Genomic DNA, 17,817 nt, shown 5'->3' on the forward strand with positions numbered 1-17,817 from the left:
TCCTAAAACTTATTACAAAAATATAATTGAATATTAAAATTTGTAAAAAGTTTAATCGAAGTTCTAAAAATTATCAAATTTATGCAATCAAGTCCTAAAATTAATACTGTCAATTTAACTAGCAAAAAACACTGATGTAACTTTTTAAAATTCCACATGACATTTTTTAAATAAATTTTTAGCCATTTTTTAAATTAGATTAAAAAAATAAAAAATAAAAAAAGCCAAAAATTTATTTAAAAAGGCAAAACTGAAAAGAAAAAAAGAATAGGGAATCCGGACGAGAAATCGCGTTGGAAGTCCACCACGAAGTACGATCCAGACTCTTCACCTTCACCGATGGATTATTCCGATTCATGGAGGAGGACGAGGTACCGTCGGATTTGGGGGCTGTCTCCGCTAAAGAGCAGAAGAAAAGTTGCTGAAGAAGGCAACGGAGGAACGGGGAAGAACGCGAGGATGGCGAATCAAATGGAGGTGTAGGCTGTAATTTATTCTTACTCAGATCTCTTCGTTTGTTCGCGCTTCCGCGTTAGTCGTAACATGATTTGTTGCTTTCTTGGCAGATGTGCCCTTAAATATCTGTTTACTTCATTACTGAATAGTAGTGATTACAATCTCGGCCCTATGTTTTGGGTTTCACTATAAGGAGCAACTTTTTCACATAACCGTGATTCGGAAAATCAAACCTTAGATGCCGGCAAACTGGGTACGGCCTAACTAGGTCGATTTTGAATTTCTCGTCATCCAGATCTTTAAATGTCATTACTTCTATGTTTTGAAAGAGGAAATCAGCATGAACTAGCAATAAGAGGAAACGAGCGTTTGGCAAAATCACTGCTAAATTAAATGACCCGGTTGAAACTCAGGCTGAGCTATGTGGAACTTTAATGCCTTTCTCAAGTCTCAACTAGATAGAGTGGCCTTCTAAGGCTCTAAATCAGGTGATTTCGCTCAGGGTGATGCTTGGAGCTTAACTAGGGAGAAAAAGGCTAAGGTAACTTGGCATAGGCTAATTTGGTTTAATCCAAATGTGCCGAGATTCGGCTTTATAACTTGGCTTGCTATCCTTACCAAATTGCAGCAGACAGGTGATAGATTGTGCAAATGGCAGAGCGTGAATGGTTTTTGTGTCCTCTGTGGATTGCAGCCCGAATCAACGAGACATTTGTTCTTTGATAGTTCTTTCTCCTCTGAAAAATGAAGTAGGCTTTTGCAGCTATGCGGTATAAGAGGTTTTGTGGGAGATTGGGACTCTGAGTTTATGTGGGTGTTGCAGACATCAAAGGGCAGATCTCTGGAAAGTCCTATTAAAGGTGGCAAGGAATGGTGTCATTTATTTCTCATGGAAGGACAGAAATACTATGGTTCAAAATAGGAGAGTTGCATGTGCTGAAAAGTTTCCGAGAGTATCTTGTTTGTGGTAAGGTTGCCGTGCAAATTTTTTTTTCGTTGAAGGTACTTTTTTCACTCAGACACAACGAAACGTCATATAGCTAAGAAAGAAATCGCATCATACCGCGTTTTTGTGCTTAGTTAAGATAACACATCGTGTAACTACACAATAAAATGCCGTACCAAAGAGACAATCACAAACAATATGCTTTGTTTCTACTCATAGGCAATAGGGGTATAAACATTGGGCCTAAAGAAAGGTAGATCCATCATTGAATTGCCTATGGTGATTGATGGGCTACAAAAGATTGGGAAATTACCCAAAAAGTCATCAACCTTTTACACTTTTATTAATTCATTCTAAATCTTTCAATTTTATCAATTAAGTCTTAAAAATTTTCACACTTTATCAATTAAAGTGCATTCAACCAATTTTAGATAAATACTGCTAACATAGACGCTGATCATCTTACGTGACATGGTCCATGATAACATGAACATTTTTTAATAATATTTAAATATTTTTCGTCTTTTTTTTTCTCTTTTCTTTCTTTTACTTTTTCCTTTTCTCTTCTCTCTATCTTTTTTTTTTTTTTCTTTTTTTCCTTCTTTCCTTTTTCCTTTTTCCTCCACCGGCCACTACCAAGACTCATTGATGGTTTGTTGAAGTCACCAGCCTCGAGGCTAGGGCCGCCCTCATCAACCCTTGGCAAAGGTCAACCTCGCCAAGGTAGGCGAGGACTTGAGGCACACCAAAGGCCAGCGACCTCCACTGGCTTGGCAAAGAGAGAAAAAGAAAATGAAAAAAGAAAAGAATGAAAAGTGAAGGATAGAAAAAATAAAAAATATATTTTTTAAAATTGTCAATGTCAATGTCAATCGTACTACATAGGAATGGTCGGTGTGCCAACACTCACTTAAGCAATTTACAACCAAAATTAGCCAAATTAACTCAATAAGCAAAATATGAAAAATGTTTAGATCGGCGTGCCAACGCCAACTTAAGCAATTTGTAGCCAAAATTGACCTGATTAACTCAATGAGCAAAATATGAAAAATATTTAAAACTCAATTGGTAAAATTAAAATATTTATGACTAAATTAGCAAAATCGTAATAAATTTAAGATTTTTTTAACAATTTTCCACCCATAGATTTCATGCTTTCTTACTTCAGCAAATGAGGACCTTGTTTGCTACATTGCATGCATGGAGATGTCAAGAAGGTTAAAATAGAGGATCTCAAGAAGGTTAAGCGTGTGTGGGTCCATGTTCCCAAGAAGTTTGTTCCCACGGCTGGGCCTAAGACTAGTGCTCGAGCCGAGTCCCGGCACTCAAACTTGGGACTCCAATTGTACTCAAGACTTATTCCCAAATGTCTATTTCGTAATTTTCTTGTAATAAATGACTTTCCTATTGATTGGTAGATACAAACCAACATGCCTTTAAAATAAGCTCCTTTCGAAAAATTTCTAGCAAAGTTCATTTTTTGAGAAATAAATTAAACTTGAGTTTAAACAAACTGTCTTGATTGAATATGGGACTAAATGTAATAAATTTGTTGTTTCTTGTGAACTGATGAGTATTGTTTGCGCAATGAATGAAGGATCTTGATGTTACCAACAACACAGTTTAGTTTTCTTTATTTTCTATTTATTTCAAAGACAGAAATAAGACTGTTCCAAACTCTAATTAATCTTAATTTCTCCGAATGCATTACACGGCGTAAATTACATACCTAATCAGTGACTCAAGGAAATGTATACAGATCATGAATCCAAAGTCGAAACAGCACTAACATTGCAAACAAAGAAGTCCAACACAGCGCAACCCAAGTCTTCAACTACCCTTTATTATTTTTTATTACATGTACTTTTTTGCTGCTTTCAGTATGGTTGACCCAAGTCTTCCATGCAAAATGCAAATATATATATATATATATATATATATGTATATAATATAATATGATATAATATATATATGTGCTTTTTGCTGCTTTCTCCACGGTTGACTCAAGTCTTCCATGCAAACGGAGATCGATTGGCTGAGTTCAGAGTATGTGCCCAGCAGCTACCTGCTACGGCACTGCGGAAAGTAATGCGCATGCGCATAAAATATTCATAGGTGCTGCGCGCGCGCACATTTACATATATATATATATATATATATATATATATATATATATATATATGCTTTTTGCTGCGTTCTCCATGATTGACCCAAGTCTTGCACGCAAATGTAGATCGATTGGCTGAGTTCTGAGTAGGTGCCCGGCAGCTACCAGTTACGACATTGCGGAAAGTAATGCGCATGCACATAAAATATTCATAGGTACTGCACACTGTGCGTTTCATCACACGTAGAGTCATTGATTCAATGCATCGTAACACGAGATGAAGCGTGTTTATATCCCCAGGCACCCAGCGCCACCTATAAAATCTGCTTTGCCCTCTCATACTCTGCTCATCAAAACAAATTTGTCTCTATTTCGAACAAAATGGCTTGCTCGCCGTGCTTCTACATGTGCATACACTTTCTTTTCTTGTACTTGTCGTGCCAGCCTATTGACGCGCACATCCTCTCTCGTTCTATGAAACCTCTTTGTCTCGAGGATGAAATGTCTGCACTGCTAGAGTTTAAAGAGAGGTATGAAATCGCCAATGTTTCAGGTGGTCCTCTCGCTCATCCCAAGACTCTATCCTGGAAAAACAGTCAGGATTGCTGCTCCTGGGATGGGATAGAGTGCGACAAGAACACGGGCCATGTAGTTGTTCTCGACCTAGGAAGTAGTCTTCTTTATGGTTCTATCGAAAACAACAGTACCCTCTTCCAGCTTACTCATCTTGAAAAGCTCAATCTCAGCGGCAATCACTTCAACTACTCTCAAATACCATCCCGAGTTGGAGATCTCTCGAGATTGACTCATCTCGATCTCTCTGCTTCTGTTTATTCTGGCCGGGTCCCCACAGAAATCTTCAAGCTGACGAGGTTAGTGTACCTCAACTTATGTTGCAATCGGGATCCATATCATTCTAGACATTTGTTGCAGATGAAAGCACCGGACCTGAGAAGCCTAGCTCAAAATCTGACCAGCATGGAAGAACTTCTCCTTGGTTTTGTCAAAATGCCGTCCCAAGGGCCCAACACCTTGGCGAATCTGTCTTCACTGAGAAGGCTGAACATGGATGAGTGTGACATGCATGGTGTATTTCCATCTGCCATTTTTCATTTACCGAAACTGCGATATCTTGGGGTGGGTTACAATAAAGCTCTCACGGGCCGCTTGCCTAACTTCAACTCGAGTAGTCCTCTTAAAGAGCTGCAACTGGGAGGCACAAGCTTTTATGGGGAGCTACCGGCTTCAATCGGTAATCTCCGCTCCTTGGAGATGTTGGATCTTAATTCCTGCAATTTGATAGGGTCCCTACCTATGTCAATCGGAAACCTTCCTTTGTTGAGTTATCTTGACATAGTTCTTAACAACTTCTCAGGATCCATCCCGGCTTCATTTGCTAACCTTAGCAACCTAAAATACCTAGATGTCGGAATGAACGCATTCGCTGCCCAGTCCGCTTCCTCTTTGTCTTGGGTTTGGAAGATGAAAAAGCTTGCCACTTTGAAGAGGATCAATTTATATGGTGAAATTCCCCCTTCAATCGGAAACTTGTCTCAACTTGTGGAGTTATCCTTTTTTGGCAACCAGTTAAGCGGTACCATCCCATCTCAACTCATGAACCTCACTCAGCTAACTGATTTGGAACTCCTAACCAATCAACTATCAGGTTCTATACCTTCTTGGCTTGTGAACATGACTCAACTAGTTGTGCTTGACCTTTCACGCAATAAATTCCACGGCCAGATACCTTCATCAATCTATCAACTCCAAAATCTCCAAGTGCTCCGCCTTTTCGAAAACAACTTTAGCGGTACTGTTGAACTAGACAACTTTCTCAAGCTCAAACAATTGGAGGTGCTCCAACTATCATCTAACCGGCTATCATGCCGCACGAGTAGCGCAAATGTTATTCTTCCTCAACTTGAGGTCCTAGGACTGGCATCATGCAATTTGAGAGAGTTTCCGGCATTCTTGCAAACCCAAAAGGATATGAATTGGTTGGACCTGTCGGATAAAAACATTACGGGAGAAGTGCCCTTTGGGTATGGGACGGAAGATTTAAAAAGATGCAGTACCTCAATCTCTCCCATAACTTCTTAACTGGCCTTGATCGATATTACCCGATCAATCCTTTGTATATGTACACGATAGACCTATCTCATAACATGTTAAAAGGACCACTCCCTGAAGCATTGCTGTCCATAGTTTCCTATATAGTATCCAACAACAGGCTGACGGGAGCATTGCCACCATGGGTATGCAATTTGAGTAAAGCAGTCACACTAGACTTGTCTTCTAACAATTTGACTGGTGAGCTTCCAAATTGTTTGGGCAATATCAGCGGATCTCTCATGATATTGAACCTAAAAGGCAACAATTTCCACGGGAGCATTCCCGAGGTTTTGTTGAGGGGGACGCAACTAACGATGATCGATTTGAGTGACAACCAATTGCAAGGCAAGTTACCGAGGTCCTTGGCCAATTGCAAAATGCTCAAGTTCATCAACTTTGCAAACAATCTTATCGTGGACACTTTTCCATCATGGTTGGGATCTTTACCGGAGCTTCATGTCCTTATTTTGCGATCCAATAAATTCCACGGTGTTATAGAGAGGCCTAAATCTAGTCCTACCTTCCTTAAGTTACGGATACTTGACCTCTCTATTAATGCATTTGTCGGTATGTTGCCTGTGGAATGCCATGAAATCTAAGATGGGGAACTTTTCATACATGCACAAAGATCTACATCCATCAGCGTGGCTTTCATACACCTACTATGGCGATTATGATTTCTCCATGATAGTGATTTACAAAGGTCTTAAATGGTATTACCCAAAGATACTAGATGTCTTCACAGTCATCGACCTATCTAGCGATTCGTTTGAAGGAGAGATCCCTGGTGCCATAGGTGATCTCAAAGGATTGCACAGACTAAACCTTTCCAACAATTTCCTCACTGGTCACATCCCATCATCATTAGGGAATCTCACAGCACTTGAGTCGTTGGACCTTTCTCGAAACAAACTCTGGGGACAAATCCCCACGAAGCTAATAGAACTCAGGTTCCTTTCTTTCCTAAATTTGTCTTGCAATAATCTGATGGGATATGTGCCCAAAGGGAAACAGTTTGATACGTTTACGGATGATTCCTTTAAAGGCAACACAAGACTGTGTGGGGAATTCATATCCACGAAATGTCGAAATTTATGGAATGCATCGGGACAACCTTCAACCCAACAAGAAGAAGATTTGGGATCACCAAGCGAACTCAATTGGAAAATTGTTTTGATGGGGTATGGAAGTGGCTTAGTGATTGGAGTGGTCATCGGAAATGCATTCATCTCCTGGAAACATGTTTGGTTTGAGGAAAATAATAGGAGAAGACGATGGTCTAGTAGGAGGCAACCTAGGAGGGGTAGGATTTCCTGGTCAGGCAAGTTTTCTAAATTGTGCAAATATTAGAATTTCCCTAAAAAGTAAACTAGGTATTTTTATTTTTTTTGCTTAAATGTACTTGTTTCTTCACAGTATCTTTTCCGTTATTTATGTCAAACTTTCATTTTCTTCGGTTAATTCCTCATTACGTCTATTTACAACCTCTCTAACATAAACTTACACTTTGTCTTTGTTGGGAAAACATCAATAGGGGAAAAATGAAATCAAATTATGAGGCGTGAATATAATATCTTTAAGAAATTATTTATTCCACAAAGTTGCTAATAAAAACTAGTAAAAATCCTTTAGGATATAATAAAGTCTCAAATGAGAATACTATATAGGAACTTTAATATTTCTCCAAGAACTCTAAAAAAAAAGGGAAACAATTGAATGGCTATATTTCTTTTAAGAAAAGGAAATTTGAGAAGTAAAAATTATTAAGACGGAATTGAAGAATTTATAATGGTGTTTTAGAATAGATACAACCTTTCCTCTGAAAACGTTGGATTTTAATGGATACTATTTCAAAGGACAAACTGCAAATTCAGACAAAAACTAATAATAACCGTTTTTTTATTTGTAAAATCTGAAATTTATAACTTTTGAAAAGATAAAACCCTTCAGAAGCTAACCCACGTAGCTCATAATATTCAATTGTTAGAAAACTTCCACACTTATATGATGGACCAACACTCCCATCTTTTATGTGGGACAATGCACTTTTTATTTGTTTTGCAAACAAACCATCAACGGTCTTTTTTCTTTATATAAAGCCACTGTCAGCTTGTAAATCAGGCTCGCGTATGCCTTTTTCTATCAATGTTCAAGCAAAAGTGCTCCTTTCGAGCACTCAAATCTAAATTGGCATAGGGATTCTTCTTTATTCAGGGTTTACATCATAAGCTGAAACCTGTTTAACAATTCTATTAAACCAATCAATAGCACGGGTACAATATGTTCATAGCTTTATGCAAATCTAGGCTCTCATCTACGCTCCAATCATTTGCTTTGATTGTTTGTCACCTCACAAATTGTGTAGACGGCAGTTGCATTGAAATTTTAAACGAACTTCGCATTTGAAGATTGACTTGCCAAGAACTATGACAAAAGATTCTCGTGAAAAAAAAAAAAAAATATATATATATCAGTTTTGCTTCACAAATTTTTTAATTTGTGTGCGGTAGGAAATAGAATTCTCTCTCATAGAGAAGCAGACATACAAACATACATATGCAGAGAACCCCTATGTTTTTCTTAAGTCCGTAAAAACTAAATTTCTAGGCAAAACTCACACGTGAGAAATACCCAATTTGATTTTCAAGTATTATAGCCTGAAGATTTCATCTTTTTCCCTTCGGCAAATGGGGACCTTGGTTGCTGTATTTTAATGCGTGTAGACGCCAAGAAGGATGAAACAAAGGATCTCAAGAAGGTTGGGGCATACGTGGGTCCATCTTCTCAGGATTGTCCCTCGAGGCCGGGCCTGGAACTCACGCCCCAGCCCGAGTCTCCGGCACCCGAACTCGGGACCTGATTTGTACCGGAGACTTGTTCTCAAATGCATCCTTCATAATTTTTTTGACAAATATCAAAAATTACTTCTGTATAATACAGCCAAACATGCTTTTAAAATAACATCCTTTTAAAAAGAATCCTAGCAAAGTTTATTTTTTGTTTAAAAAAAAAAAAGATAGAGTCTAAAGTTCCATTTGTTTCACATAAAATGTGACATTCCAGAAAATCATTTTCCAGAAAAATAATATTATTTTTTAAAGTTTGACTGAAACTTGAAAATGAACTAGAAAATATTTTCTTCCCCTCAATATGAAATACCCAATTTGATTTTTTTTTAAGAGACTTACCAAAATATTCAAATTTTTATTATTTTTTCCTTTTTTTTTTTTTTTTTTGCTTTCTTCCTCCGCCAATCGCCAACCAACACAATGATTGACAACCTGCCATAGGCTAGGGACAAGCCCCTCAAAGTTGATGTAGATCAAGCTCGCCAGATTCTAGCACGCCAGGCCAAGCCAACCTTGGGCAAGACTCCACCTCACTAAATTGGCGAGCTCGGGTCTTGCCATCTTTGGGCGAGTTGATCCCTCACCGTGGCTAGCCAAAGAAGGAGGAAAAAGAAAAATAATAAATAATAAATAATAAATAATTCAAATTTTTAATAAAAGAAAAGAAAAAGAAAGATGAGTGAAAATGATTGGATTAGATGAAAGAAAGAGTAAGAAAGAGGAAATCATTTTCCTCACTTTTGAATATGTTTTTCCCAATGATGAAAAATATTTTTTTGATTAATTTATTTTCTTTGAACCAAACATCGGAATATCGGGAAATTTTTTTTTCCTAAAAGTTGTTTTATAGTGAAACGAATAGAGCCTAAGATTTCACAAACCCCCTTGATTGAATTACGGAGTGAATGTAATGAAATTCTTGGTCTTGGACTATGTAGTTTATAGTGAAAATAGTGCTAATATCACAAACAAAAGTTCAAGACGAAGCCGACACAAGGCAAACTAGAGGGGCCAAATGAGCAACTAAAGTCTATAATCTCACCCCTCCATTCGTCCCATCGCACAGAGTTGTTTACTGTTGTTACAACTTGTGAAAACAGAAATGCATCCTCTGTCTATAAACGTAGGGAAAAACTTAGTGCGGTTTTTTGTTACTTACAAATTAAACATCCATTTCGGTTGAAGGTAAAGAGACCCAAATTCTGCTTTTTAGACTGCATGATCCATTCATACATATTTGTCGTACCTTGCCCATCCAGATCTTGGCGATTTATTGTTGACACCTGAAATTTTGCAGATAAGTTTCCATCTTTGTAAAACCAAGAAAAATAATAATAAACGAGAGAATTTAATTTGGACATTTATGTAAGGATCTAAACCCATAGTCTAAATCGCTCACTTTGGCCCAGTCTTCCAACCCAGCCACTAGCCAAGCCCATCAGGAATTTGGCCAGCCCATCAGCCTAGCCCATGAAGCCCAAATTTAAAGTCGGATTAAGCAACTTCTGCACAGGCCCAGATTTACAATTTTAAGTTGGAGCCCATAAAGCCCGGGAGAGTTTGGCCCATAAAGCGCGCACGTGCAGGGACTGAGAAAAGGGAACGAATTCTGGCAAGGGACACGTAACAAAGGGCCACATTACACCAGATAGCACTTCACGGACTGACAAAATTTCCTTCTCTCTACTTACAATTCCAGAGAATTCGTAGTCCATTCTTCCGGACATCGCTCGCAGTTGCCGTGGTTGATCGTCACTTCAATCTATCTCCACCGCCGAAGAGGTGGTTGAGAATCACCCGTATGAAAATTGATAGAATAATTGTATATTAAACCGCGTCTTCATCTAAAAACTTAAGTTTTAAAACAGCGGTTTTACAAAATCTTGAAATTAATCGTGGTCTGTTTCTTTCAAGTGTTCTTCTCTCTTTTTTTTTTTTTATGTTCGTAGGATCCAGTTTAGATACATTTGAACCCTTTCTGCTGTTCTACTTGATTTCACCGAGGATAATGTTCTGCCTACGGAAGTTGAACAGGAATGAAAGTAAGAACGATGGAGGCTTGAAGAAGTGAGAGTTTTGTGATTCTGCGATTGAGTAATAGTTATGCCTGTTTGCAAAACAAAAGAAAAGAAGTGGAACGGTAGCAGATTCATAACGAAGAAGAAGAACTCGTGCCTTGTGGTGTGACGGCGTTGGACTAAGAAAGAAACGAAAGGAAATAAATAAATAAAAAGTAAAATTAATAAATTAAACATAATAAATAAATAAAAACGAAAAATAAAATGCGGAATAAAAATGATTGGAAAGTGTGAGTCCTAGCTAGACAGTTGCAGCTTGGAAATAGTTTTAATTGAATTTCATTTTATTCGAATTCATCTAGTTTAAGAGTAATTATATTTGGATTTCAAAATAATTTGATTTTTTAGCTTTTATTTTCTTTTAGATGAAATGGATAAGCAGACAAGAAAAAACATTAACAAAGAAAAGGATAAAAAAAAAAAAAATCTCATTTGATTCATATTAGAATTACTTTTATGGGTCATTTTATTGATTTCCGTCTTTAATATCGTTAGTGTAATTCTCTTTAGTTGAAATTAGACATTGACTTTGATTTTGAAAATTAGCTCACGGTGGTCATGCCTGGCTCAATAATAAGGCAATAAATATACTTTACTCCATTCGTACCGGATTATTTTACTGCACTCTACTTTTTGTTGTCAATTTTTATACCGCATTTGAGTATCGTGAGGTATTAGCTAATGGGAATCGTGTCTAGGGACTTAATAACAAGACCATTTTTTTTTTTCTAACTCATATTGGATTAATTCACAAAAAACCCCAAAGTAGTATATCTATAATAAATTTATCTAAAACAAATTTTTTGAAAAATAGCCTAGTTAAATAAATGCACGAGGCAAATAAATAGCTAATATTTTCGTTGTTGTTAGGAGCAAGAAGTACGTTAAAGAATGGCCCAACCTTTTGGCCATGATGTTTGTGGACTCGATAAGTAAGATTAAAGACCACGAATTAGACTCCTCCGCTAACTTATTTGTCCATCAATCAAGAAAAGCACCATAAATTCCTAATGAGACCTTTCGTGGGGTGGGGTTTGTACGGGATGATATTACACCAGGCCGATTCCCACGACACCAGAGAATGGAAAAGACCTCAGGCGACGGAAATGCCCGTCGCTAAAGTGTAAAATCTCGTTCCCGTCTCTCGCTAGGGACGGAAAAGGGGCTGAATGGAACCGCTCCAGAGCATGAGCAAGTTTTTTTGTCATTTAAATAGTAATAAGAGCATCTTTATCTTATAGTTACCGTATCGATTGAAGTAGTGCAAGAATTCATGATCTATTGTTCACTCTCAAAATGTTTAAATTGTGCCAAGAATTCATGTTTTAGAATGAATAATGAGAAATATTTTGAAAAGGTTTGGAGATAGAGAAATGACCCATCCACTTATTTTGATGTGTATATGTCTACACAATGAGTGAAGAATTTTTTTGTTGTCTGTGAGATCTTGTCTTGAATGGTCCCAGTAACATGGGATATACATGGTGCAACGTTGTACCGAGCAAATTTTTCTCAAAGGTTAATTTCTTCACTCGGAAATAACGAAACGTGAGTAGAGTCAAGAAGAAGATGAATTGCTTCACCTTTTATGCTTAGTTAAGACAAAACTTTGTGTAATTGCACGATTAAATGGGGTACCGCATACACAATAGCAAACAGTTTGCTCTGTTTTTACTTAACTAGACAATATGAACAGAACGACCAAGCCCAAGGAAAAGTAGATGCGTCATTGAATGATTGAGTGCGGGTTATGTTAGATGATGTTCGGCAAGTACTAAAAATTTGCTCTGCCGTGCAACGACATAATATTCTTATGAGTAGAAATTATCTTCAACTAGTCTCCTTGAGCACATAATTTATTTTGATGTGAAGTTAAGACTGATAGAACAAGAAGAAATGCACGACTGGCTATTTTACTCCTAGAATTGCGTTCAAATGATTCAAAACGTCAAGTTTTGTTCCTTTGGTCACAGCAATGCAAGCTTGGTTGTGCCTTTGTCGACATGCCGCGATTGCATTAGTTTCCTATAACAAACGGACTTCTATAATATTTGCAAAATACAACCAATCGTACTTTGAAATTAAGATCTTTTCATAGATATCAATAGTGCCCACAATAGTATATTTTTGTCTCTGGTTTCTATCTGTTTTGTCATAAACAAACCAAGCAGTAGAAAAATAGTAGACAGCAATGTTGGGCTAATGCACAATCCAAACAACTATAATTGTGTGGGAGTAACAATCTGCACAAGACAATGGCCAATTCCACCTCTACCTCCCCTCAATAAGGGAGACTGATCAAAATTCTAAACAATCTTAATTTCTCTTAATGGATTACACATTAGAAATTACATTCATCATAAGTGACCAAAGAAAATGTTCACCAATCGTAATTCTAAATGAAAATAGCACTAATATCACAAACAAAAAGGACCCACATAGTGCAATCATCGAAAGGGGTCAGATGGGCACCCAAAGTCTTCAATTTCGACCCTAAAATCACACCATTTCATAGACTTTTTTGCCACTATCCTTTCATAGACTTTTTTGCTACCGTCCTAACGAGTAACCAACAACCCTCAAATCACACCATTTCATAGACTCTTTTGCGATTATCCTTTCATAGACTCTTTTGTCATTGTCCTAATGAGTAATCAAAGTCTTCAATTTCAACCCTCAAATTGCAGCATTTCATATTCTTTTGTCAATATCTTAATGAGTAACCAAAGTCTTCCATTTCGACCCTGAAATCGTACCATTTCATAGACTTTTTTACCACTGTCCTAACAAGCAACCAAAGTCTTCAATTTTCACTCTCCAATTGTACTGTTTCATGGACTTTTTTTTGCCGCTGTCGCATCCTGTTGTTATATGACCCATTGGTTTGCCAACTGCCAGGCAAATAAAGATCTATGGGCTGAATTTTCAGTCAATGATTTGTCAATTCGGCCCCGAAGGTTTTTATTATGTTCCCTAGTAGCTACACATTAGGCCGATTCCCACCACCACCAGAAAATGGAAAAGACCTCAGGCGACGGAAATGCCCATCGCTAAAGCGTAAAATCTCGTTCCCGTCTCTCACTAGGGACGGAAAAGGGACTGAATGGAACTGCTCCAGAGCATGAGCAAGTTTTTTTGTCATTTAAATAGTAATAAGAGCATCTTTATCTTATAGTTACTGTATCGATCGAAATAGTGCAAGAATTCATGATCTATTATTCACTCTCAAAATGTTTAAATTGCTCCAAGAATTCACCTATTAGAATATATGACGAGAAATATTTTGAAAAGGTTTGGACATAGAGAAAAGACCCATCCACTTATTTTGATGTGTATATGTCTATACAACGAGTGAAAAAAAAAATTGTTGTTTGTGAGATCTTGTCTTGAATGGTCCCAGTAATATGGGATATGCATGGTGCAATGTTGTACCGAGCAATTTTTTCTTAAAAATTAATTTCTTCACTCGGAAATAACGTCAGTAAAGTCAAGAACAAGATGAATTGCTGCACCTTTTATGCTTAGTTAAGACAGAACTTTGTGCAATTGCACGATAAAATGGGGTACCGCATATGCAATAGCAAACAGTTTGCTCTGTTTTTACTTAACTAGGCAATATGAACAGAATGACCAAGCCCAAGGAGAAGTAGATGCGTTGTTGAACAATTGAGTGCGGGTTATGTTAGATGATGTGCGGCAAGTACTAAAAATTGGCTCTGCCGTGTGACAACATAATATTCTTATGAGTAAAAATTATCTTCAACTAGTCTCCTTGAGCACATAATTTATCTCGACATGAAGTTAAGACTGATGGAACAAGACGAAATGCATGACTGGCTATTTTACTACTAGAATTGCGTTCAAATGATTCAAAACGTCAAGTTTTGTTCCTTTGGTCACAGCGATGCTAGCTTGGTTGTGCCTTTGTCGACATGCCGGGATTTCATTAGTTTCCTATAACAAACGGAATTCTGTAATATTTGCAAAATACAACCAATCGTACTTTGAAATTAAGTTATTTTCCTAGATACCGATGGTGCCGACAACTGTATATTTTTGTCTCTAATTTCTATCCATTTTGGCATAAACAAACCAAGCGGTAGGAAAATAGGAGACAGCAATGTTAGGCTAATGCACAATCCAAACAACTATAATTATGTGGGAGTAAGAGTAACAATCAGCACAAAACAAGGGCCAATTCCACCTCTATCTCTCTCTCAATAAGGAGACTGATCAAAATTCTAAACACTCTTAATTTCTCCGAATGCATTACACAAAAGAAGTAATATTCGTCATAAGTGACCAAAGAAAATGTTCACCAATCGTAATTCTAAATGAAAATAGCACTAATATCACAAACAAAAAGGACCCACATAGCGCAATCATCAGGTGAACGAAAGGGTTCAAATGGGCTCCCAAAGTCTTCAATTTCGACCCTAAAGTCTTCAATTTCGACCCAAAAATCACACCATTTCATAGACTTTTTTGCCACTGTCCTTTCATAGACTTTTTTGCTACAGTCCTAGCAAGTAACCAAAATCTTCAATTTTGACTCTCAATTCACACTATTTCATAGACTCTTTTCCCATTGTCCTTTCATAGACTCTTTTGCCATTGCCCTAACGAGTAATCAAAGTCTTCAATTTCGACCCTCAAATTGCACCATTTCACACCATTTCATTGACTTTTTTGCCACTGTCCTTTCATAGACTTTTTTGCTAGACTCCTAATAAGTAAACCAAAATCTTCAATTTTGATCCTCAATTCACACTATTTCATACTCTTTTCCCATTGTCCTTTCATAGATTCTTTTGCCATTGTCCTAACGAGTAACCAAAGTCTTCAATTTCAACCCTTGCCATTTCATAGACTCTTTTACCGTTGTCCTAACAAGCAACCAAAGTCTTCAATTTTGGCTCTCAAATCATATCATTTCATATGGACTTTTTTAGCCGGCTGTCGCATCCATTTGTTATATGACCCGTTGGTCTGCCAACTGCCAGGCAAATAAAGATCTATGGGCTGAATTTTATGTCAATCAATCATCTGTCAATTCGCCCTGTAGCTACACATTATGGCACAGCACAAAGTCATGCTGTCATGCACCTAGAGATTCATCAGCATTGCCCAAATTTTGCATTTTATCACCAAAATATGCATAAGAATAGAAGATTTGATAGGATTTGATTATAGAAATATATGTAAATATATTATTTCTTGCATAGCGGTTAGAGAATTGTTAATGAAATAAGCATAAAAAATAGATGTTAGGATAAGAGCTTTTATAAAGTGACCTAAAATTAAATTGTTACCCAAAACTCACATGAGAACGCCATGTGGTACGTGGCTTTTGTGTATCGTTCTTTTAAAAAAAAAAAAATATATATATATATATATATATATATATATATATATATATATAGTTACATAGATGGAAAAATTGTCCAAAATCCTAAACCTATTGTATTTGTTAATTTAATCCTAAACTTTTCAATTTAACCAATTTAGTCATAAATCTTTTCATATTTTGCCAATTGAGTCATCCAGTCAATTCTGACCGAAAATCCCTAACGTGGACATTAGACGTTCCAGTGACTTGACCAGCACTGAAGTAAATAATTTTAAATAATATTTTAATATTTTTTGATTTTTTATTTCCTTTCTTTTTATTTTCTTCCCTTTTGCCTCTAGTTGATCATCAAGCTTGGACGACTGGCTAGAAGAACCGGTGAGGTTGACCTCACCGACCTCAAGCGAGCATCGCCCACATATGGCAAGGCTCGACTTGGCCGTTCACATCCATTTTCTCCTTTCGTTGACTAGTCAAGCTTTCTCATTTTTTCTTTTGTTGTCATCATGTTTGACTTTTTGACCAATCCAATAATCAAATATGCTCAAATGTTAGACAGTCTCCTTTATTCTACATAACATAAATCAGATTCCTTCATTGATAAACGTGTTTTGATATGTGTCTGTTCTCTTCCTTGCTATTAGCGTCGATGATTTTTACATTATGTTATATGGGGTTGTTATTCATGGAATGTGAGAAATGCCAAGTAAAAGTATTCGTCCATTCGGACACAAAAGATGTTGCCTTAAAGATTAAGCTTAAAATTTTGATAAAATAGATGGGAAATAGGAATTTTTTTTTTGTGATTCGTATGATAGAAAATAAGTAACACTGTTCAAAAACACTATGAACCGTCTTAATTTCCCGAAGACATTACACAACGTAAATCACATTCCTCATCAGTGACCCAAGGACGCACACATTCATATCACAAGGCACCAAGCACCACCTATAAAATGTGCTTCACTCTCTCATACTCGTTGTGTTTTTATGTTTGTGATAATTACTTGTAGTATTATAAAATGAGCCTCATTGATAGTGATAAGTAATTATCGTATAATAAACCTTGATGTAGGACTTTACTCTCACTTTAATAATAAGATTTTTCATGTAATATAACTTAAATTGAGAAAAAGGGATATGAGAATAAAATAACATTTAACCTGCCTTGGATCTTTGATATATACATGGTCGACTAGTTTCAAATGTTAATTACCACAATAATATGCGTGAATCTTTTTTCTTTTTTTTTGCATCGATTAAATCACCAAAATATGTATAAGAATTAGAGATTTTCTAGCATTAGAGATTTTAAAGTCCATAAAAATTGAATTTATAGGCAAAAATTCACATGTGAGAGTGCCTCGGTTGACCCAGTCTCCACGGATGAACGTCAATTATTTGCGTCTACTTTCTCCTTTTGTTGACTAGTCAAACTTTCTCATTTTTTCTTTTATTGTTACCATGTCTGACTTTTTAACCAATCCAATGGTCAAATATAACCATTTCACATACGCTTTTGCTGCTTTCTCCACGATTGACCCAAGTCTTCCATGCAGCTACACGTTAAGGCACTGCACAAGGTAATGCGCACGCACATGAATATTCGTAGGTACTGCACATGTGTTTCATCACTTTAAAAGTCATTGGTTCGATGCATCCTAGCATAAGATGAGCCGCGTTCATCTGCTTCACTCTCTCGTACTCTGCTCATCAAAACAAAGGAGTCTTTGTTTCGAACAAAATGGCTTCCTCATCGTGCTTCTACATGTCCATACACTTTCTTTTCTTGTATTTGTCATCTCAGCCGATTGGCGCGCACAATCTCTCTCATTCCACGAAACCTCTGTGTCTCGAGGAAGAAATGTCCGCCCTGCTGCAATTTAAAGAGAGATACGAAATCACCCACGAAATCACCC

At 36.9% G+C, this 17,817-nt stretch overlaps 1 protein-coding gene across 1 annotated transcript; it reads left to right on the top strand.

Moving 5' to 3' along the window:
- The first annotated feature begins 4,010 nt into the window (after positions 1-4,010).
- On the top strand, positions 4,011-5,609 carry LOC120289695 (receptor-like protein 7). The gene has a single exon (XM_039305012.1). It carries the CDS (start codon positions 4,011-4,013, stop codon positions 5,607-5,609), a length of 1,599 nt encoding a protein of 532 aa, XP_039160946.1.
- The last annotated feature ends 12,208 nt before the right edge of the window (positions 5,610-17,817 follow it).

The sequence above is a fragment of the Eucalyptus grandis genome, chromosome 11 (genome assembly GCF_016545825.1).
Source record: "Eucalyptus grandis isolate ANBG69807.140 chromosome 11, ASM1654582v1, whole genome shotgun sequence".
NCBI classification, from domain to species: Eukaryota; Viridiplantae; Streptophyta; class Magnoliopsida; order Myrtales; family Myrtaceae; genus Eucalyptus; species Eucalyptus grandis.

Coding starts and splice junctions, on each gene's coding strand:
- LOC120289695 (XM_039305012.1), top strand. CDS start 4,011: ATGTCTGCACTGCTAGAGTTTAAAGAGAGGTATGAAATCGCCAATGTT.